Genomic DNA, 22980 nt, shown 5'->3' with positions numbered 1-22980 from the left:
TACTTGTTTTTTGTTTGTTTGTGCATTCCTCCAGCCACACTTTTAATCTAAAACTACTCTCAAGTCAGAGTTCTGATTTTCTTGAAATCTCCAATATTTTGTGCAGATCTTGTTTTAATTTTGGATCGAATTGATTTTCGAGGTTTATAATTGCTAAGCATTTGAAGAAATCTAATTCTTTTTCTGTTTCAGTGAAAGATTCAGTTCATCTGTCTGAATGTCTATTTTCATTGATTTGTTTACCTACATATGTTCTAAATGATAGCCACCTTAAATTGCAAATTTGTAAATTCAACATAAATGACATGGTCTGGGCATGTATCTTTTTGTTTAACATTGGCTAACTGACCTGTTTAACAACTTTCTTGATATCTTCCATGTCCTGTAAAGCCACCAAGTATTCAATAACAGCATCCCACTCCTACAAATAATAACCAAATCAATGTCATAGAAATATCAGGTCATAATCATTAACAAATGCAAAACAGCAACCCAACAACACAGGTAAATCACTATTATAATCCTGAAAATTTACAGCTGTTTAACAAAATTTGGTTTAATTTCATTTCAAAATGCTAAACTGAATTTTTATGACAATATCCCTCTTATAAAAAGAGTAATTTATACAATCAAAAGTTAGTAAAATATGCTATTTTATATGAACTTTACCATTGTCTACTTACAACTTATAAACATCTTTAATATCTCTTGTGGCATATAAACATTACAATATTTGACAGATAGTAAAATATTATTTAACATATTTTTATTATTAAAGTACTATGCTCTTATTGGAGAAACAATACATGATAAATATCATAAGTAAGTCTTCAACTCGCAAGAAATAATTCTACAAGATCCTAAAGCATTTCCCTATACATGAAATTGCTCAGTTTTGACTTGTAAAAAGAGTTATTTGAGAGTCCTGTGAAAGTCCTGAGGGAGTCCTGAGGGAATCCTGAGAGAAACCTGTGAGAGTCCTGTGAGCACCCTGACAAGTGGGACATACATACAAGTATTAAGTTTTCAACTTTTAAAAGAACTTCAGTGAGAACCCAGAACATTTCAAATCAAATACTTTCATATCAGAAGAGTTCTTACAGTATCCTAACTAGTGGAGGAAACCATAGCAATTATTCCATTCTGAAAAGTGTTCAGTGAGAGCCCTGGCTAGTGGAAGATACATACCATAGCTAAGATTTCCACTTGTAAGAAGAGTTCTGTAAGAGCCCTAACTATTGGAGGATACATACCATAGCTAAGTTTTCCACTTGTAAGAAGAGTTCTGTCAGAGCTCTGGCTAGTGGAGGAACCAATGTCTTTGTATCAGTGCCATCTTTAGTTATACCATTATACAAATTCCACAGTGGTTTTAACAAACTCAGATCTATAGATAAACTCTCAGCTGATGATCTAAAGAACAAAATAGAATACAAATGATCAATATAAAACTTTGTTTAAAGGTAGCAATTCATTACATTTTTAATATCAAAAGCCTCTTGCATTAAAATATCAACTAGTCTTACTATAGTTTCAATAGCTTTATGAAAAGTATTATTAGTGATAATGATCAATTACCTAACTGCAAAATGGTAGTCCAAAAAATAAGTTCATGAAGTAGAAGAATAAGTAAAAGGGTCAATGGGCCAGAAAAGGAAGAATGTTTCATATACATTTACATGTTCTGTGGATTCTTATTATTCGTGGGATGTCAATTTTTATGGGTATAGGGTAAACCATGAATTTAAATGATAAACAAAGTACAAATTCATTATAGGTTTCTATGCAAATTTTGGAAAAAACACAAAACCAAATATTCACGAAAATGCATATTTTCCTCAATCCACGACATTAAATGAATCCACAGTGTGTATACAGGGAATTACCACTTAACTGTGATGTGAAATTTGTCAAAAGTTTAGGATGAACAAAAATGTGAGGCTGTTCAAGCAACTAGAACCAAACAAATATATTTATTTGGCCTGATATCAAAACATCTACAAAATACATTATAAACAAAGAGAATAAAACTAACCTATGTTGAGTGTGTACTATTTTCAGCATTAGTTGTATAGATTTAAGTCTGTTTTCTCCAGTCTGTTTGATGGCAACATATACCAAAGTATGCCACAATCTGCATAAAGGCAAGGCTCTAGAAATGACAAGGTAAACATTTATAAGCTTAGATTGATGTTGCAAAAACTTTTGATATACTTCATGCAACTATTCAATCATTTCATTGGATAAACTGCACTTGTAAAATTACCACAACTTTCTACCAGCGCCATCTATCCCATGCAATACGTGATAATTTTCAAGTTAACTCTGTTCTCCATAGCAACATTTGTTATCATAAAAAAACTAAGACAGGCTACAATCCAAAGTTTTCCAAAAAATAATCTACTTTTGTTTTTCCAACACATATTGCAACTTTCATTGATGTTATTTCTTTGCACTAGGTAATAAATCAGACCATCATTAGTTTCTTCTCTTCCTAAGTACATAGAAATGTGACCAACAAGAAAAATATATACTGATTATGAAGGAAATTTCAATGAAATACGATATCTTCAATTGTACTTCTTTTCATTAATGATAAGAATATATCGTGAGGGTACCCAAATTGCACTTATTTTGACAGTTTTTTCACACATGTTTCTTATAGATCTATAGAAAAGTTGCCATTCTGTGTTTATTTTGTAGATGTATCCTTATTTACTATATAGTTCCACAAATTTATTTTTTGAATCCATACTGAATCAGAGAAAAAAGGGTTTGAAATGACCTCCAAACGACCCAAGATTCTGTAATGAGGGGTACTAAAATTGCACCCATGCTTAAATTCACATCAGATTAGTAACTATTGAATAACTGAGGTTTTGTTTTATTTCTCCAGTTTTTTAGAATAATTTGTGACAATAGTTCATGCTTACTATTCATTTTGTAAGAAATAGATGCCTCAGCCATATTTTTAATTGTTCATTTTTAAAAGATGACTTTTTGTGGACGTTGCATGAGATGTTTCTGTAGATTTTACTTTTTTCGCTGGATACTTTATCTGTTGATATATAATGTGACTGTTTTGTTTATATTTAAATATATTTAGCTATGTTGAAAGATGTGCATAATGGCAATTATAAAATAACAAATTGATTAGTCTCTAAGAAAACTTATAAGATTTCTGCTGCTTATTTTTCAAAATAGGTGCAATTTGGGTACTGTGACGTTAGTAGCAAAAGACAGTACTTGGATTGAATTGCACAAAAGCTATGCAATAACATTAAAGGTACTAATTTAACTGCACCAGATATCCCTTTCGACAATTAATGTCTCTTCAGGGATGCTCCAGGCCAAAGTATTTGAAAAAGGTTTAAAAGGTATAGCAATTTTAACATATTTGCGCTTGCAAATTAAAACCCCAACAGTTTATGCAAATAAAATGATTAGGAAAGATAGTATATTCACAGAAAATTTTTAAATATATGTTACCGAAAGCTATCTTACATAAGATATTATTAAGTATTATATATCGTGTTTTAATTACTCACAAAGCCAACTTAGTTGATAGAACATTATTAAGAATAGCATATCCTGTTTCAAAACTGTCCCTGGTCAGTATAGAGCCAGCAGTCACAGAAAACTTGTATCCCCAGTTTGATGTCTCCGATGGTACTTTCTTTATAGAAAATTTGTACCATAACTTATCACCTTCAAAAGTAAAAGAAATTATCACATTTATGTTGTATCATGCAGTTATCAGTCTCCTACATAAGTCTATTACTTTAGTTTACAAGTTCTTTGCACAAATTATTGTGCTATTAAATCATACGGCAACTCATAATTCAAAATTTCTGAAACTAATCATGGTAAGCAGCTGACCAAATATGAAGTCATTCTGTTAAGAAGTATTGGAGAATTATGTCACGAAAATATTAAGTTCCTTCAATACATTGAAAATTTGAAGTATTGTGCAACAGGAAATAGGTGACTGACAGATCTGAAAAGTTATAAACATTGATAAGATACTATAATCCAATAAATGTAATGTAATTAAGGATTATTTTAGCATGTAACATGTTTATTTGTTCATTTGTATATGTTCATCTGGTAACATGTTTATTTCTCCGAATGTTGGAATCATTTGTATTTAGTTTTTGATAAATTTTAAAAAATCATGAGGCAACAATGGGGATTTTTTTTTTTTAAATTGAGGGCAAAATAACTTCTTGATGCTCCTTTAAGCGAAATAAAGAATCCTAGGTTATAAAATGGTGAAATAAAGAATCCTAAGGCTATAAAATGGTCTCGTCACCAGGGAGGGTGAATCATGTCACTGATAAGTCTTGTGTAGAGAAAGTGTGTGTTATAAGCCTGGTAACATTGATGAGTTGGATTTCTTTAAAATATAACAACTCTATATTTTCAATATATGTAATTTTCTTGTTTGCTTTGCAAGAACATTCGGTTAATTTAAGGAGAGAATAAATATAAATGACATAATCAAGTTCTAGAAAAAAACTCTTGCTAAAAGTATTCTCCACAATTTACCCTGAATCTTCAATGTTTTTCACATTATTCTGTACATACCTTGCAATTCAAAGTTAATAAAATTTGACACATCTCCTGTAAATGTCTTGGCATTTTGCTGCATGTCATCTGATGTTGAAAATGTCAATGTATCTTCATTCTGTCTTAAACAACATCTACAAAAAACACAATTAATCAAATCATTATTAAAGAAATTGAGCCAATCACCTTGACATTTTAGTTTGATACATCAGTTTTGATTAGATCAGGAGCACAACCTATTATACAACCAAACTTGACGTTTGTTAACTAATTTAATTGTAAAGGGTCAGTTCAACCATAGTTTCATCCTGACCGATTCAAACAGTTGATATTTTGTAAAACAACTCTTGATAAAGCGGAATGGACCAGTTGCAAGAAAAAATTATTTACAAATGTACATGGCACAAAATATTGGAAATTTTTTAATTTCATTTCAACCAAAGATTTATCATATATCCTCTGAAAAATAGTATTCCTTGCTTAAATATTGACCCTTATGTTCAGCTTAACCAGTATCATTCATGCATTGAATATAGGTTCTCAGTGCTTGAATGGTCCTACTTTTCTAACTAAAATGTGTGCAGCAACAAAATATGGGTAACTAACCTGTATTAAAAGAGGACAGATTTACATAAGATAAAATTAACCAGATTTCAAAGAATCAGTACTTGTATAGTTGTTACCATTAAAAGTTGCTTGACCTTTGAATTTCAGAACAAATCAAAGCTCACAGCAGCACTTTTCTAAAATTATCACAAAGAACAGAATAGGAGAAATTTCACTTACTTGCTATCAAAAGATATCTGTAATTTGGATGCTCCAGGGATTTGAACAGCTTCCTTCAAATCCTTCACACAATCTTTATTCTGTTTATAGTCATCAGTGTTTAAATGTTTTGTTAAGGATGACATTGTGATCTCCTCCATGAACTGAGCTGCTGTACAGGCTATAGGGATCAGGCTCTCTTTGTCACTGTACTTAATCACTTTCTGTACAACCTGTTAATCATAAACAGAACTGATGTACAATGGAAAACATAACTGTTACAGTACATTATGTAACATTAACAGTACCAACAGGTTAAACAAGTGAAACTGTGATCTACTGTTCACTGATGATACCACCGCTGCAACTGGGTAATTTTTATAGTGTAAAAACATGCAAGTGTTCGGCAAACAGGAAGTTGTTGAGTGATGAATCTGAAAACGCATCACACGGTATAGCTGACTTGTATAAACCCTGAAACCAAATTTCAGAAATCCTTATGATGTAGTTCCTGAGAAAGCTGCGACGAAAAATATTCATGGGACAGATGGACTGACTGATGAATGGACTGACAGATGGACGGATGGACGAATAGATGGATGGACTGATGGACGGATGGATGGATGGATGGAAGGACAGACAGACAGAGGTAAAACAGTATACCCCCACTTTTTTAAAGCGGGGTATAATAAATAGTATGACTGTTTGTAATATAGGTAACAAGACTCTCTTTATCAATTCATTTTTCACATTTCTGTGCAACCTGTACAAACAGGCAACCCAATGTACTGTACATTGTTTTTGTACCTATAAAAACAATCTGCATGTGTTATCAGATAATAAAATTTCAATGATACTTCAAATCAGTACTGTGGATTCATTTATTTCTGTAGATTGAGGAAGACTTTCATTTTAGTGGCTATTTGAATTTGTGGTTATGCTGAAGTCTGCATACAAGATAATAGAAAAAATTTATTTTTGGAAATTTTAATTTGAGATTCATCTATACCAATGAAATTGGCACCCCACGATAACGATGAATCCACAGTATTAGAATTACAACTTACAGTCTGGAATACATCTTTAGTCTCTGACCGATTGAGTAAATCCAGGATACATGGGATATCATGAACTTGTTTACATCCTAATAATTCAGCTGTAATGGCGGGAGCAGATTCTGGCCAGTGTGCTAAGAGTTTTCTCAGAACTTGTCTAGCATATAACACAGCCATAGCCATATTTACTTTATACAGGTACTCTCTAGAGCTAGATTTTCCTTGTTTTTCCAATTCCTTTTTAAGAAGTTCAGCACTCCTGCTACGTTTTTGTTTCTGTATGTCATCTTCCACATCATTATCTGGTGTGTTCATTAGCTTTGTGTCTTCAGAACTTGCTTCCTCTTTTGCCTTCTCTGGGATTCTACAACAAGTAAAATTAAAATACTGCTAATAAGTTGGTATATCATTTTTGATAATACAGGTATTTACCAAGAAGTCAGAATAGAATGGAATTCAGAAAAATTTTGGAAAAAATATAGGTGGCTCTCACAAACATCTGGATAGTTGACACCTATCTAATTATCTTCATCTGAAAAACAAGTGAAACTGCAAGCTACTGCTCACTGACGATACCCCCGCCCAAATATGGATAATTTTAATAGTGTAAAAATATGTAAGTGTTCGGTAAACAGGAAGTTGTTGAGTGATGAATCTGAAAACGCATCACACGGTATAGCTGACTTATATAAAGCCTGAAACCAAATTTCAGAAATCCTCATGATGTATTTCCTGAGAAAGATGCGCAAAAATTTTCATAGGACGGATGGACGGACTGATGGATCAGACAGACAGAGGTAAAACAGTATACCCCCACTTTTTAAAGTGAGGGTAAAAGCGGGGTATAAAAACAGTATACCCACCTTTTTTTAAAGCGGGGGTATAATTACGCTAATTGTGATATCTTATTTTTCACAATAAAGTAAGATTGTGCTGAAACTTAAAATAGCATTACATGCTGAAATCTTCTTCAATATTACATAAAATACACCAAAGTCTTGAAAAAATATAGATATGTCCGTGTATATAAATAAAAAGACATGAGGAGTATTCATGAGACAGGTACCCTTGACAAAAACAACCAAAAGACATTTACAGGGCAATATCAGTCTTCAACAATAGACATGTTTTGATGCATTATGTCAAGCTCTTAATTGTACCAAAATCTATACAAGTTGTGAATAAATATTCAAGAAACAATTAAAGGTTTGCCATTAACACCCAATTCTCCAAATAAGAAAAAACATTAAGATATGACATACATCACTATGTGCTTGTTTCTGAGCTGCAAGGAATTGACTTTTTGGCAGGAAAGGAATGCATCCTGATTTTTCATTGTAAATGTGCAGAAATAAAGAAAAGAATAAATGAATGAAATTCAAGAATTTGAAAATATTTTCTTACTAGTGTTTTAGAAATGTATGGTTTTAAAAAATATTGACAAATATAAGGGTAACTAGACAATTGTTTTGCTAATATGTCACTTAGGAAAAAAACAGAAGATACAAAGTATCTTCAGGGAAAAATTGTAAAAGTGAGCAGCACTTCAGAACTACATAAGTAGTAATTATATTTTAAAACTTAGAATAGATTGAATGGAATTGACCAGAACATTGGTTATAACACCTATACAGACATAATCAAAATTAAAAGTTTCTACTAAGCTAGTCAATACCTATACAACTAATTCTCTACTGTGTGGCATTTAATGTAAGAAATTTTGGGACTTATCTAATAGAAATTTTACTAGTGTTGAAACACATTTTTGACAGAACTATAATTTAAATTAAAAAACATAGGTATGCAGTACTTTAAATAACCTTTGTAAACTATTAAGTTTAAAATGTGTCACAAATTAAGGACATTAAATTCACTGACCATTTCCTTTATTTAAACATATACTTATTTATTCTAAAGCTATGGTTCAGTAATTCATAATTCATAATTCTATCAATACACGGAGGTTTAACTCTTATAATTATCAATACTTCATGTGAACAAAAAGTGAGGGGAACTAAATCATATCAGAATTTGACATTTTTCAAAGTTCCAAAATGGCTGTTGCAGAGTCCACACAAACAGCCCAGATTCCTGTAGGATGCCAGCTGTGTGAGGGAGGAGACAAAATCCAGTGGAAATGTTTGGACTGTTCATTGTTGTTGTGTAGTAAATGTAAAGACAAGGTCCATCTAAAGTTTAAAAATGCCAGCCACCATAAAATTGTTGACATTAAGGAAGTAGGTCAATCTGAAACAGAGACTTTAAGATTTGGCTTTCGAGATAATAAATGTGAGGAACACATAGGACAAGCTTGCTGCTTGTATTGTAAGACTTGTGACCAATTTATCTGTCTTAAATGCCTAACACAAGTTCATATAGGTCATGATGTGATTGAAGAGGAAGAATACAAAGCAGAAAAGAAAAGTGAGTTAGAAATACAGAAGGAGAGCGAAAACCAACTGAGAACATTATCCCTTTCAAAAGCTATTCCAAGAAAATTACTGGAAATTCCGTATGATGCTGGATCAGAAAACTCTGGCAAGATAGAACAACAGGAAAAAACTATCAAACCCTACATGCAATGTACTACAGATATAGAACATAAAGTGTCTACTGCAGCAGGTCCCAATAATTTGATGTGGATTAAAGACGGTTATGAAACTGTGAAACATGTGACAACTTCAGGAGAGGTCACTTCAGAATTTACTGTCCATACACGTAATATTACAGTTACTTCATCCAAAAGATAGACTTTTAGCTTCAGCTTAAAATCCAAAATTAACTGACCTACAACAAGAGGCTCTCAAGAGCCTGAATCCCTCACCTGTATTTCAGCGGAGAAGATTTTTAAATGTTAGCAAACTTGATGAACAAATTGTGTAAAATTGTCTTTAAAGGGCAATAACTCCTTAAGGGCTCAATTGACAATTATGGTCATATTTACTTTTTTGTAGATCTTACTTTGCTGAACATTATTGCTGCTTACAGTTTATACATATCTATAATAATATTCAAAATAATAACAAAAAACTGCAAAATTTTGTTAAAACTACCAATTCGGTGGCAGCAACCCAACAATTGGTTGTTCAATTCGTCTGAAAATTTCAGGGCCGATAGATCTTGACCAATTAAACAATTTTAAACCACGTCACATTTGCTCTAAAAGATTTAGTTTTTGAGATATAAGCCAATAAACAGCTGCGCCATGAGCGCATGATACGCCCATCGTCTTGTGTGTGAATTTTTATGCAATAAGCATAAATAGTTTCTGACATACGGCGTGACATGTGAAAACCCCTTTTTTTTTTACAAAAAACTCAATATCTCTAAAATAAAATTTTTAATCAAAACCAAAAAGTATACAGATCTTTAGATTAATATAACTAAGAAGTGTGTAAAATTTTAAGCAATAATCATAAATCGTTTTTGAGATACGGCGCGACATGTGAAAACCCCCCCTTTTAAAAAAAAAAAAATCAATATCTCAAAAATAAAATTTTGAATCAAAACCAAAAAGTATACAGATCTTTAGATTAATATAACTAAGAAGTGTGTAAAATTTAAAGCAATAATCATAAATCGTTTTTGAGATACAGCGCGACATGTGTAAAACCCCTCCCCCTTTTTTTACAAAATACTCAATAACTCAAAAATAAAAATTTGAATCATCACCAAAAAGTATACAGATCTTAAGGTTAATATAACTAAGAAGTGTGTAAAGTTTAAAGCAATAATCATAAACTGTTTTTGAGATACGGCGCGACATGTGAAAAACCCCTCCCCCTTTTTTAACAAAATACTCAATATCTCTAAAATAAAATTTTAAATCATCACCAAAAAGTATACAGATCTTAAGATCAATATAACTAAGAAGTGTGTAAAGTTTTAAGCAATAATCATAAATTGTTTTTGAGATACAGCGCGACATGTGAAAAAAAACACACACCTGTCTTAGTTACTAAGTCTCGTAACTCAAAAAGTTTTGATCTTATTTTCACCAAAAAGTATACAGATCGTTTGACCATCATAAATAACAACTATGTTAAGTTTCATGAAAGTTGGATAAGTCATTCTCAAGTTACGGTGCGACATGTTATGCCGGACAGACAGACAGACAGACAGACAGACGGACAGACGCCAGACATTTGTATACCATAATACGTCCCGTCAAAAATTTGACGGGCGTACAAAAACTGCATTTGACCCTGTTCTATTTTTAGCCATGGCAGCCATGTTTGTCGATGGATACAAACTTCGGATACAATTTATAAACAAGATACCCTAAGTAACATTCATTTAAAGTTTGAAGGTAATTGGCCCAGTAGTTTCAGAGGAGAAGATTTTTAAATGTTAGCAAACTTGATGAACAAATTGTGTAAAATTGTCTTTAAAGGGCAATAACTCCTTAAGGGCTCAATTGACAATTATGGTCATATTTACTTTTTTATAGATCTTACTTTGCTGAACATTATTGCTGCTTACAGTTTATATATATCTATAATAATATTCAAAATAATAACAAAAAACTGCAAAATTTTCTTAAAACTACCAATTCGGTGGCAACAACCCAACAATGGGTTGTTCGATTCGTCTGAAAATTTCAGAGCTGATAGATCTTGACCAATTGAACAATTTTACCCCATGTCAGATTTGCTCTAAAAGCTTTATTTTTTGAGATATAAGCCAAAAACTGCATTTGAACCCTATGTTCTATTTTTAGCCATGGCGGCCATGTTTGTCGATGGATCAAAACTTTGGATACAATTTATAAACTACATACCCTAAGGAACATTTAGTAAAAGTTTGAAGGTATTTGGCACAGTAGTTTCAGAGGAGAAGATTTTTGAAATAGTTTACGACAACAGACGACGGACGACGACTGACGCCAAGTGATGGCATAAGCTCACATGGGGCCCTTCGGGCCCCGGTGAGCTAAAAAATCAGGACAACTAATGGATTGTAAATACGATGAAGCACCTTTTTTACCATGTTGTATACACATCATCTGAGATCAGAAACTCCTAGTCGGAGCAAAGTTACCAGGACCTTCATTCTCTACCATTGAAAGGTGTGTAGTGAAAGTGATAAATATGAACAGAAATATTCTAAATGGATATGAACAAAAAATCAAGGCAGAGCATTGATTACATTTTCATTGGAATTAAAAGTCTCAGCCAGGCAGCTATCGCACTTGGCCACAGGTCCACCAACCAAGGCTTGTTAAATTTCTATCAGGCCTGTAAGAATCACTACTACAGACCAATAGAACCTATACAAAGATTTAAAAAAAGATTCGCATTGGGCCTGCTGCTGCAAAAGTTAATTGAGGAGACCAGTATCAGTAATGGTAAAATGTGTGTGGTAAACACATTGCATAATTCAGGAACAATCTGAAACATTTATTCTGATATATTAATATACCTTTTGTAATAAGGACTGTGCCTAAAAGTTCTATTTTGGATAATTTTTTATTTACTTGTCTTACATGGACATTCAGACTATACATCATGGATTGTCAGCTTATTGTTTAAATGATGTGATTTAGGGAAATGAACATATATTGTTCATAAACCATTATTTAGGAAGCTGATGTCTTTTTCAGTGACAGATCTGTTTTAAACAAGAAAGTAGCCTTGATTTGTAATTAATATTCAAAGTCAGAATAAAATTTGACATTATGAAAATATATTATAGGAGTGCAATACTTGGTGTTAAATAAAATTATTTTTTAAATCACCTATTTTTTTTCCAGTTGATTATCTATAAATTCTAGAGCTGTACATGGACATACATTTTTATTTTCACACATGAGTATGAACAAGGATTCTGTGGGTACTGCATATGTTATACAATGTACCCTACTGGCAGTAACATTGGATGAGTTTACACTTGTATGGGACAAGTATTCAATTGAGAAGGAGATCTGATGATTTTTTAATTCTTATTGGGAAGTGTCATTACTAATGTGGTTGAGAATTTCAATTTTATCAATAATTTATTCAGAATATTTAAGTTACAAGATATTGTAAACAAATGCCAGCCTAACCCAACAATTCTAAGGAATAGATTGTGTTTAAATAACTGATATTTTCAAGCAATTTTTTTATATCCTACATGTCCTAGCTGTAGGTTCTCAACTTCCAAAAATTAAAATTATCATCAAGATAAATATTTTCTCAATCTTCACCCAAAATAGTATGCACATAACTTGTGACACTGGAAATCAGTTTGGAATAGCATATTATACCTAAATCCAATTTTTGTTGAAATCCTAACACAAAACTAGTGTTTTCTTAAAAAAAAGGTTTTGCCGCAATTGGGCAGGAAACATGTGCTGCAGGAAAATAAATTTTATGAATTTTACAACATTTATTATTTTTAGTTGTCAAAAGGCTCTATTGGTTTGATGGGTCATTCAAAAACTCTAAAATAGAACTATAAATAGGAGACAACTGTAGTTCATACTGATTTTCAAAACTCATAAATCTGTTTGGAAAACATAAACCAAGGGAACAAATGAAACTGCGAGCTACTGCTCACTGATGATAACCTCAGCCCAAATATTTGACAGTAAACAAGGAAGTTATTGAGTGATTAATCTGAAAACGCATCACACGGTATAACTGACTTATATAAACACTGAAACCAAATTTCAGAAATCCTTGTAATGTAGTTCCTGAGAAAAATGTGACGAAAATTTTCAACTTGGACGTGTTGTGTAAAATGATGTAAGTGTTCGGTAAACAGGAAGTTGTTGAGTGATCAATCTGAAAACGCATCACACGGTATAGCCGACTTATATAAACCCTGAAACCAAATTTTAAAAATCCTTGTATTGTAGTTCCTGAGAAAAATGTGACGAAAAATTTTCACGGGACGGAAGGAAGGACTGACGGACTGACAGACTGACGGACTGAAGGATGGATGGACAGACATAGGTAAAACAGTATACCCCCAATTTTTTAAAGCGGGGGTATAAAAAGCCAGTGTATGAGCTCTAAACAGAATAAGACTGGTTATGTCAACAGGGTAAGTGTCTCCTGCTATGCATGCAGTAAAAAATTCCATAATAGGGAATAAGTTCACAACTATAAATTTTCAGATCATACAGCCATTTTGGTGTTTAAGGATCTAAGACCATGAAAACATTTCTTGTGAGTCGAGACACAGACACATCAAAGAATTTGTGCTGGAGACAGTTACCTTGCTAAAAGATTTTTGCGTTAGAATCACTCCTCAGTTAATGGAGTCAGTATGATGTAAACATGCACGTGTGTAACATATTAATTGAGATATGTTAACATAATACAAAAGGGCAACTGACAATAGGAAAACTGAAATTGTAACAAATGTCATAGATCCCAGTTTAAATGTGTGCTTCTGTGTCAATTTCAAGAAATAATTCTGATATCAAGCATACTTTTCACAATTGGAAGTCTCTTTAATGTCAAGTTCACAGAGATAAATTATATCCAAGCCCTCACTGAAATGTGAGTTATTGGATCAATTCATCAATACAAGGTCCAAATAATCAAAGAATGTCAAGTTTATCTTAGATACCGGAATCTGTGGGTTGGTCTACAGGTCACTGGAAAAGCTATGAACATTATAAGGACTAATTTTGCTGGGATTGGTTCAAAATGCTTCAGTGGCTTCAAATAGATCTTTTTTTATATGATTTTTAGCCATGGATGCCAAGTGATTGCAAAACAAAAATTGCCATTCCAGATTAAATGCCTAAAATATGTAAAGTGAATAAAAGATAGACTTACTTATTCTGGGACTGTATGACTTGGTGATAGTAGATGCCTGTATCTATCAGTTTCTCTGAGTCAGTAGGTATTACTGGTGGTTCTTGTGTCGATCCAGAGAGACGTCCTCCCCTAAAACATATAAAAAATTTGTATTTTTATTAATGTGTTTGTTGATCAATGTGATTGTTTATCACTGGACAAAAAGCAAAATTAATCAATGAAAATTTAAAGCAATGACTGGCACATATTCATTACTGGAGTTTTTGATCATGTAGACCCTCACCTTTCTGATGTTTTGAAATAAAATTTATAACATTTTGATAGTTTCAAACATTTATAAATCCCAACTTACCATTTGAGTGCCATCTTCATTATCTCATCTTTTGTCTGCAATGCTGAACTTTCCAGACTGAAAAAGAAAGATAACTTGACAATAATGTGACTAGGTAAGGAAAGTTTCAACCTTGAAGTTTTTAATATTCATTATTCAGAAACTGAAAGACAAATAAAAGAATTCTGTAATACTTACTTTTCTATGAGTGCTTTATAACACTCTGAAGTATTTTTATCATTCATATCATATATAGCTCTGAGTACATCTAGTGGAACCTTACAATCACCGTGGAAAAACTGAAATATATAAATAAAAATCGCTAAAAGAATAATTAAAGATATCAAAACTCCATCATTATAAAGCTCTAACTAAAATCTGAGAGATTTAATGATATCCATTTGATTTAAAACACTATTCCAACTATTTAATTGGCCTGCTTTGGCATTCATATTTCCTCAATATTACTAAAAAGGGTTAACTAAACTGTTTACTGATATTAAAGATGATTTATATATTTTCTATTTGTTTTCTTGATGAAAACCTACTAACACATGTACCAATCTGCCATTGTGGTATCGTATCCTATAAAAATTATTACAAATTTTTCAATGTGCTTTGTTTTCATGCTTATTGAAAAATACATCCTTTGGATATGACAACACTTTCCCCCACCTTAAGATGCCCATAGTTTTTATATCCTGCAAAAAAAACTATTAACCTTTAGTTGTCTATTGGTTTTTGTGCTGTTGGGTTCCTGTCTCATTGAAATATACCCCACATATCCTTTTATTCATATTTGTAGAACAAAAATCAGTACACAGCATATTTAATTGAAACTACGATTACTGTTTTTAACCCTAACCTTAAACATTCCCTTTGTATCATCATCTGCATCAGGAAATATACTATTGACATCATCATTTTCTGTGTCGTCTGCTACATTCTCATCATCATCAGACGATGAAGGAGAACACGATATCGAAGATGAAGATGTAGACAGAAGACTTTCTTTGTCATCTCCTGATTTTTTATCCTTGGATTTCAAAGGTTTTAATGAGACAATAGAGGGTGGTTCTGGGAATGAAGGGTGTCGTCCTTTCTTCCCACTTGAGTTCACTCCATCAGTATATAACATCAGGGACAGAACCTGAAAGTGTAAAACATAAATTATATATGTATGAAGGAAATCTTACAAACCTTCTTTAACTAAACTGCTACTCAAATGAAAGCATAATTTGTCAGCAACCAGCTTTGAAGGACTTTGTATCAAGATATATATAAAAACATATCCTCTAACCATGAAAATTGATGTTTGGTCCATTTAAAGAATACTGTGTTAGTGATACATATTTGGTAGTCTCTTTCAAATGAATTCTCAGCTTGTCCAGATTCTGACAGGTTTTTTAGAGCTTGACATATTGTATATACACAAGTCTATTATTAAAGAATGTATGAAGACCTCTAGATTCCTTTAAATGTAAATGAAAAGAAACATTGCAAAATTAATTCATAAAGCTCAATCTACATTTTTGGTCTTTTGACTGAAACAAATTCTCTTCAATTTCTTGTTTTAAAACCACTAAATGACCAATTTGCAGTTTTTGACTGATGCAAAATTTGGATGAGGCTTAATTGATTCCTCAGATTTCCAAATTTTGCATCTTTCTCAAAATGCCACTAGGAATATGATGTATGAATTATTCAATGATATCAAAATATTTTTGAGTAAACGAACACTTATTTGTAAAACTTTGAGGTAAATGTTTGAAGAATGCACAAAAAAATTTCTCTGAAAGTTTAAATGCTGGAATGTTCATTTATTATAATTAATGGTGATACTATAATTTACCTCCAAATCTTTAATGAGCCACTGCTGACTGAAATCTGTTCCTTTACTTGATAGATAAACCAAACACTGAATAAAACTGGCTTCAAATAGTTCTGTTGCATAATAAGTCTCTCCTAACTTCTTTAAGTTGTTGCTAAGAACTTTAAGACTTAGTGATAACACCCACACTGCCTCCACAGAAATATCTTCATCAGTCTTGATCTTGGCTGTTATACTCTTAACAGTTTGTATAAAAACGCTAAAGTGATCTGTATCCCAAACTTCTGTTACCATACTGAGGCAATCAATGAATTTATCATTTATCTGAAAGTAATCAAAAGGTTGAATCCTTTTTCATAAACATATATTCTTAGGATGGTTAAAATCTATTAAAACAATACTAACTTAAAAGTCCTAGTGTGCTGGAAAATCTTCAAAAAAATCATTTTGCAGAAGACAATTTTAATACATAACAATCCTCCATTATGTATTCAGCAGACAAAGTTGCCAGCTGTTTTACATGAGACATTATATAAATAACACATAGCTGAGAGGGTGATAGAGCAGATTGTTACCCCGAGAAAACATTGTCAACTGAGGCGAAGCCAAGGTTGACAATGTCTTTTCGAGGGGTAACAATCTGCTCTATCACCCTCTCAGATATGTGTTATTTAGTTTATTATACTGAATGTTCTGTTGATTAAATTTCAAATTCAAAATAATAAACTATGACGTCTTGTACATAACAACCATCCGTATTTAATCAAGCGCACACTTGATCAAGCGTCTCCGTGAAGGGTAATAGAGTATTTGCCATAGGATAGAGTCGTATTTAATAAAGCACACATTTGATCAAGCGTCTCCGTGAAGGGTAATAGAGTATTTACCATAGAATAGAGTAAATTAACACCCTCGTATAAGCCAATCAAAATATTGCATTTTTACGTGAAGTATAATAAAATTTAATGTCATTTAGGGAATGTGGACTTTGACCTAATAGTATGTTGTCATTACAGTTGATTTTAAAGATATGCTAACACATCAGGTAAACACTTTTTTTTAAGATTGAATGAGAATCTGTGTGCAGACGATGGATGTGCAATGTTTGCAACTTAAAAGATTCTGAAATACTGCCGTGTTTGGTTTTACAAACTCTAAACAAGTAAGGTGGAACAGTTACCTGAATGTTGCAAGGGAGAGAACTTGATTTGACTTACCGTGTGTCTTTTCCTTGTTTTGATGTCTATGACTAGTGTTTGGTATTTATCAGGGAAATGTTTTAGGACTACACCTGTTTGCTCTGTTCCGATGTGACTGAAGTGGACCAATGTCCCTATTGTTAGTACCTGAAAGACAAACAGACCCATATTTTGTCCATGCATTTACATATTACAAAAACACTTTTATGGAGGTTAGCCGTTTTTATTGAAAAAATGTTGGTTCATAGGTCTTTTGAATTTTTGCATTGTGACTCTGCAAATTTGTTTTTTAAATGTGTATTACAGCATAAATGATCCATGCTTTAACCTTTTTGTTTTTGAAATGATTACAAACAAAAGCTTTTTACAAAAATGTTAAAGAATTGAAACCCTTATGGCCAAAACGAAACTTCCGTAAATCTGAGGTATATTCATCTGAATCAAGCATACTGAGAATTTTACTAAATTTTGGCCTTCAAAAGAAAAAATACAAACACACACAAGTATAAGCATAGAAGCTTTATCTTTTTATTCACAGTCAAATAAACATTCATTTCTGGATATTAGCATGATCTTTGGTCCTCACTGTTGAATACATTCACTTGTTTAGACAATATAGTGACTACATCATAGTGACTACATCATAGTCAAATGGGGTAGGGACTTCCCATCACTGGTGACAATAAAATGTCTATTTTTGGTGTTTGTTTTGTAAGTTTGCTGACTCATTAAGTTTTACTCTAAATACCTCCTATTAAAGATATCATCAAGTTCAAAATAAACTCTACTGTACATAAATCATTCACCACTAATTTCCTGTATTTCTAAGCACAATATTATACCTCAGGGAAGCCAGCCATAACAAACAGTGCAAAGATAGACTGTAGATCAGGCTTGTCTGTCATAGATAATACACAGTGTGTAAGATGTTTGTGTATCACCATCTTCCATTCTGTAGATATGTATAAACTCTGTAAAATTCTAGCAACAGAACACGCCCATTCTAATCCCCATCTGTAACAAAAAATAAATATAAAATCCTGGCCACAGAACACACCCATTCTAATTCCCATGGGTAAAAAAATATGATATAAAATCGTAATTATAAAATACGGAGATTTTAGTCTCCATCTGAAACAGATAACAAAATGTAAAATCTTGATGTAAAAAAGGTCTAATAAAGTCCCTGTATAAAAATCAAACATCTCATTAAAAGGGGGGGGGGAAACTTCACAAAGAAAGAAAAAAGACAAGAAAATAATATAAATACAGTGCATGTATATCAAAACACAAAATTATTTTGGTTAATTCACCCTTTTTATAGTTTTCTTTGTTTCATACCGTTTGATATAATTATTAAAATCATTATTCATGGTAGAGTACAAAAATAACTTTATTCTCAATTTTAAACAGTCATAGATATCAGTTATACACAGTTTGGTACATATTGGGCCAGTATATTCAATTGGATGTTTTTTATTTTGTAATTTTTAGTGCCAACATTGATATCTAAAAGAATCAGGGAGCAACTGAAATATCACTAGCATATTATATATTCACATTTTTAACATGTGTGATGACAGTGTGTTACATTTCAGATGGTCTTTGGACTTGATGTAGAGCTGTTGAAAATATATTGACTTATTAAATGCGAAACAATTTATCTGACTTACTTTTCTAAACAGTTTGCCCCAAATGAGAAGAGATATTTGATTGACTTTTGACCTTCCACTTCACTGGTCCAGTCCTTAGTAATCACTGCCTCATCTGCTACCTATTTTAAATAGTCAAATTTATTTTTAAGATCATGTATCATCTGTATCATAACATTAGAATAATAATTCCTAAACAGTATTACCTCCCTTGAATTGTCACAAATCTGTATATTTCAAACTGTTCAAATAACTAATAAATATCTTTAAACAAAAAAGAAATGCATAATTTTTAATGACATTTGTCATTCTTTTAAACTTTTATAATGAACATACATTTTATGCAAAAAATATACAGCAGAAAGTAAAAATTTATAGGTATGCACTTTTTTAATGAGATTTTCCCAGTTACTTTCTTATGCACTACAACAGAAAGTAAAACTTTATGGGTATGCAAATTTCTTAATGAGATTTTCCCAGTCACTTTTTTATGCACAATCAAGATACAAAATTTCCACAAAGCTTGAAATGAAATACCTTGGGTGATGATTTCTTCAACAACGGACCTAACAATCCCATAGCTAGATGTTGTGTGTTGACTTCATGGCCACTTTCTCCCCTGTTATAAATCATAAATATTATAGTATCAACATAAATTTTTAATTTGTTTTATTCATAACAAGTTTTTCAAATGCAGGGTCTTCTATTGATGAAAAATGAAAACATACATTTCTTTAATCATACAAGACAGATTTCTATGCCCATAACCAGTAACTAGTAAATTTCAATAAAATATAGTCAATCTTTAAATAACCTTCTGTTTGAAGATTCTTTCAAATTACAGAAATGTTTACTGTCAGGATAGTGGTTTCCAGGTAGTTTGCTAAAATTCAAATCATAGTTAATCAAAATCATTAATTAAATTTTTAATACTATTAAACTTGCCATTGCTCCTAAACAATTAATATCTTTTTATACTCACTTAGCTATTTTGAAAAGTAACTGTATAAAATCTACTGTTGAGAAATTAAACGTCACTCCTGGAAGTGTACTCTGGAATAGTATAAAGAACAGTGTAGGATTTCAAAAATTATGTTAATATATTCAATTTCACCAATATATTATAACAGAAATAATATGGGATGAAAGATACAAAAGCCTAAGACTAACAAGAGTGCAACTCAGGGAATTCTCATATAATAATAATCTGGGGTAAAACTTCTGTAAGGGGTCTTTGGAAGACTGAATATCAGGAAAGGAATTAAAATCTTTAACTCTTAATGTATCTTCTTTTCTCTCTCTCATTTTTGAACTCTGAGTCAGCATAGAAGTAAACATTGGTAGGGAAGGATTTGGTATCTCTCATCCATAGTAAATAAAATATGTCAACTGCACCTAACAGTATATTGAAAAATTCTCAACTATGTGAAATCACTGAGGTTAGAACTAAATCAATGATAAGCAATTTTCTTACTGGACAATTGGAAACTTTCATATATGGGAAAAGTTTATTCTTCATCTAGAATTTCAATGCATTGGTAAATTTCTCACACATATATTAGCAATATCTTTGAATTAAATACCAGTATATCTTAAAGAATTTTCTCTTTTTTCAAAATTTATCTTGAAACAGATTTATTTTGATTTTGAAATTCACACAACTGTGAATATGCACCTTTGAATCTGCTGGTATCATAGCACCAAGTAATCCCATAACCCTCTCCTGGGAGTGAATAGCAAACGCTTCTTCTTGACGCTGTTCTAGTGACCTCCCTTCCTGTAAGATATCTTTACTTCCATCTAAAACAATAAACATGTAAAGTAAAAATTACTATTACAAAAAAAAATCCTTTCATATTCCTTATTAAACAAACTGTTACATTTTTTTTTGTACATATAACCTCTCCTTGCAAGTATAAACAATGACATTAAATAAATAGGTTAAGATTCTATGAGTTGCTTGAATAAATTTTATACAAAAACTTTATGCTAATATCAAATCCTTCTTTTGTGATGAAATTTAAAAAAAAAACTTGATAGTCCTGCTGGGAACAAAGCTACTGTCAACATATATTTGTTCCTCCTAATAGAAATACCTCTGGAAAATTTGTTATAAACAATGAAGGCCATACTTTGACCTATAATTGTTTACTTTTTACAAATTGTGACTTGGATGGATAGTTGTCTCATTGGCACTCATACCACATCTTCTTATTTATATATAACATATGTTCTGGTTGGAACACATATTTTACACCCTTTATTCCTTTCTTATTCATCGAAAAAACAAAAATAAAATATTTCAGCATACATGATCTCTTAATGCCAAAAACATAAGTGTTGTAGTCATCAAAATGTAAAAAAGTATTTAGTTTTTACCTTCTGCATCATCTGGTACTTGTTGTAAACAGTGAGTCACTGCATCTATACACTGACTCTGTAACTGTGCTGCCAGCTTGATATAATCTGGGTCTGGATACTGATTATTATTATGGATAATATCTCCTGTTGCTAAAGCTTGTACTGTAAACAGCAGCCATACATGTTGGTGTATGTAAGCTTGTATCATAGAGTCTGAACTTTGGGATGTTTTTACTGAAAAAGGTAGAATATTAGTATCCCGCAATGGTGGTAAGTCGTGCACTTAAGGCCATTTTTTATTTTATTTTTCTGTAGACTTAGTTTTGTTTTTTTATTACTGTGTATTGTCAAGCTTGGTTACTCATAATTGTTTCTCAGTCACTGAATGTACGATGTTTTTCCATACGGGAGCAGCTGACCCGGTTTGTTTACATTCAAATTCTAATGGCTTCAAAACCACGTGACACATTGAATCGTTATATCCAATCAAATTGCTCTACTGTCAATTAGGTGATTTTTTAGTACAAGCTAATTATATTATTTGTTTGTATGATATTGCTTTGAAATAGTTTGCAATAAATTGGGGGATTATTCAATAGGAAAACTCATTATTAGCCATGAAATTTGACATCAATGGCATTTTATATGAATATTTACTTATGGTCAGAATATCGATCTCTTTATATTAAACCAAATTTTTTTTTTATATACATGTATGAAAAATATATGTATATTGTTTTTTCTTAACCTACTCTATATTCCTGAACAAAAACATGGCATGATTATCGTTTGTTTCCCAAAGTTTTTCTTTCAATTTGGATGTTTTTTTTCGCTGAGAAAATCGCGGAAGACGTAGGTGCTTGCCATTTTGAAATTCTTAAAAATACGATTTGCTTGGCCTGTTTGGTCTGCCATTAAGATTGATGATGCTCAATGGAATGTGAACAAAGCAATGGAGGCCGGAAGAGGGGTTTTCTTAAGTTCTGAAATGTTTTAGGCATTCGGAAGTCAGGTTTGAAATGGCCATTAGAAAATCTGCATTTTTGTACAATACTTAAGAATAATAATGAAAACATATCTTTAGAAATATCATTTTATTTAGAAGTGTAGAAAAAAATGTATTCTGCACTAATTTTATACGCTGCTATTAGCGTAGTGACGTCAATGCGGAGTTTTCCCGTATGATAAGTACAATAACAAAATCCGAACGAACCAACGTTATGACCGATTATAGACTACGGTAGGATATAAAAACACACTAAAACACTAATTGGACTTTAAAACTTTTAATAGGAAAAGAAAATGATAGGTCTAATTAACATCAAAGTAATTAAAATGAAAGCACCACCCAGGGCATGAATGTGTGTCAATTCCCTAATTTGCAAAATTTCAAAGCTCTTATACATGTACATGTATTGAATTTTCAAAACCTTGTAACAAACAATATATAATTACACAGATAT

The 22980-nt window shown here is 31.8% G+C and overlaps 1 protein-coding gene across 9 annotated transcripts in view; it reads right to left on the bottom strand.

The window, feature by feature from the left end:
• LOC127710074 (zinc finger ZZ-type and EF-hand domain-containing protein 1-like) overlaps nt 1–22980 on the bottom strand; it is a 73995-nt gene that overhangs the window by 2019 nt on the left and 48996 nt on the right. For all 9 annotated transcript variants that reach the window (XM_052215807.1, XM_052215809.1, XM_052215808.1 and 6 more), the window contains 19 exons: nt 21536–21751; nt 20832–20956; nt 20139–20209; nt 19694–19775; nt 19178–19278; nt 18347–18518; nt 17523–17651; nt 16327–16629; nt 15340–15624; nt 14673–14773; nt 14496–14552; nt 14162–14272; nt 6402–6753; nt 5356–5567; nt 4588–4703; nt 3549–3708; nt 2036–2152; nt 1254–1413; nt 350–421 (listed from right to left, as the gene is read on the bottom strand). In XM_052215807.1, coding sequence (XP_052071767.1) covers nt 350–421; nt 1254–1413; nt 2036–2152; nt 3549–3708; nt 4588–4703; nt 5356–5567; nt 6402–6753; nt 14162–14272; nt 14496–14552; nt 14673–14773; nt 15340–15624; nt 16327–16629; nt 17523–17651; nt 18347–18518; nt 19178–19278; nt 19694–19775; nt 20139–20209; nt 20832–20956; nt 21536–21751 — 2942 coding nt within the window. The remainder of the gene's footprint in view (nt 1–349; nt 422–1253; nt 1414–2035; nt 2153–3548; nt 3709–4587; nt 4704–5355; nt 5568–6401; nt 6754–14161; nt 14273–14495; nt 14553–14672; nt 14774–15339; nt 15625–16326; nt 16630–17522; nt 17652–18346; nt 18519–19177; nt 19279–19693; nt 19776–20138; nt 20210–20831; nt 20957–21535; nt 21752–22980) is intronic.

The sequence above is a fragment of the Mytilus californianus genome, unplaced genomic scaffold (genome assembly GCF_021869535.1).
Source record: "Mytilus californianus isolate M0D057914Y unplaced genomic scaffold, xbMytCali1.0.p SCAF_7, whole genome shotgun sequence".
Lineage (NCBI taxonomy): Eukaryota > Metazoa > Mollusca > Bivalvia > Mytilida > Mytilidae > Mytilus > Mytilus californianus.
The sequence above is the reverse complement of the archived record's forward strand: the minus strand, read 5'-3'. Positions and strand labels throughout refer to the sequence as shown.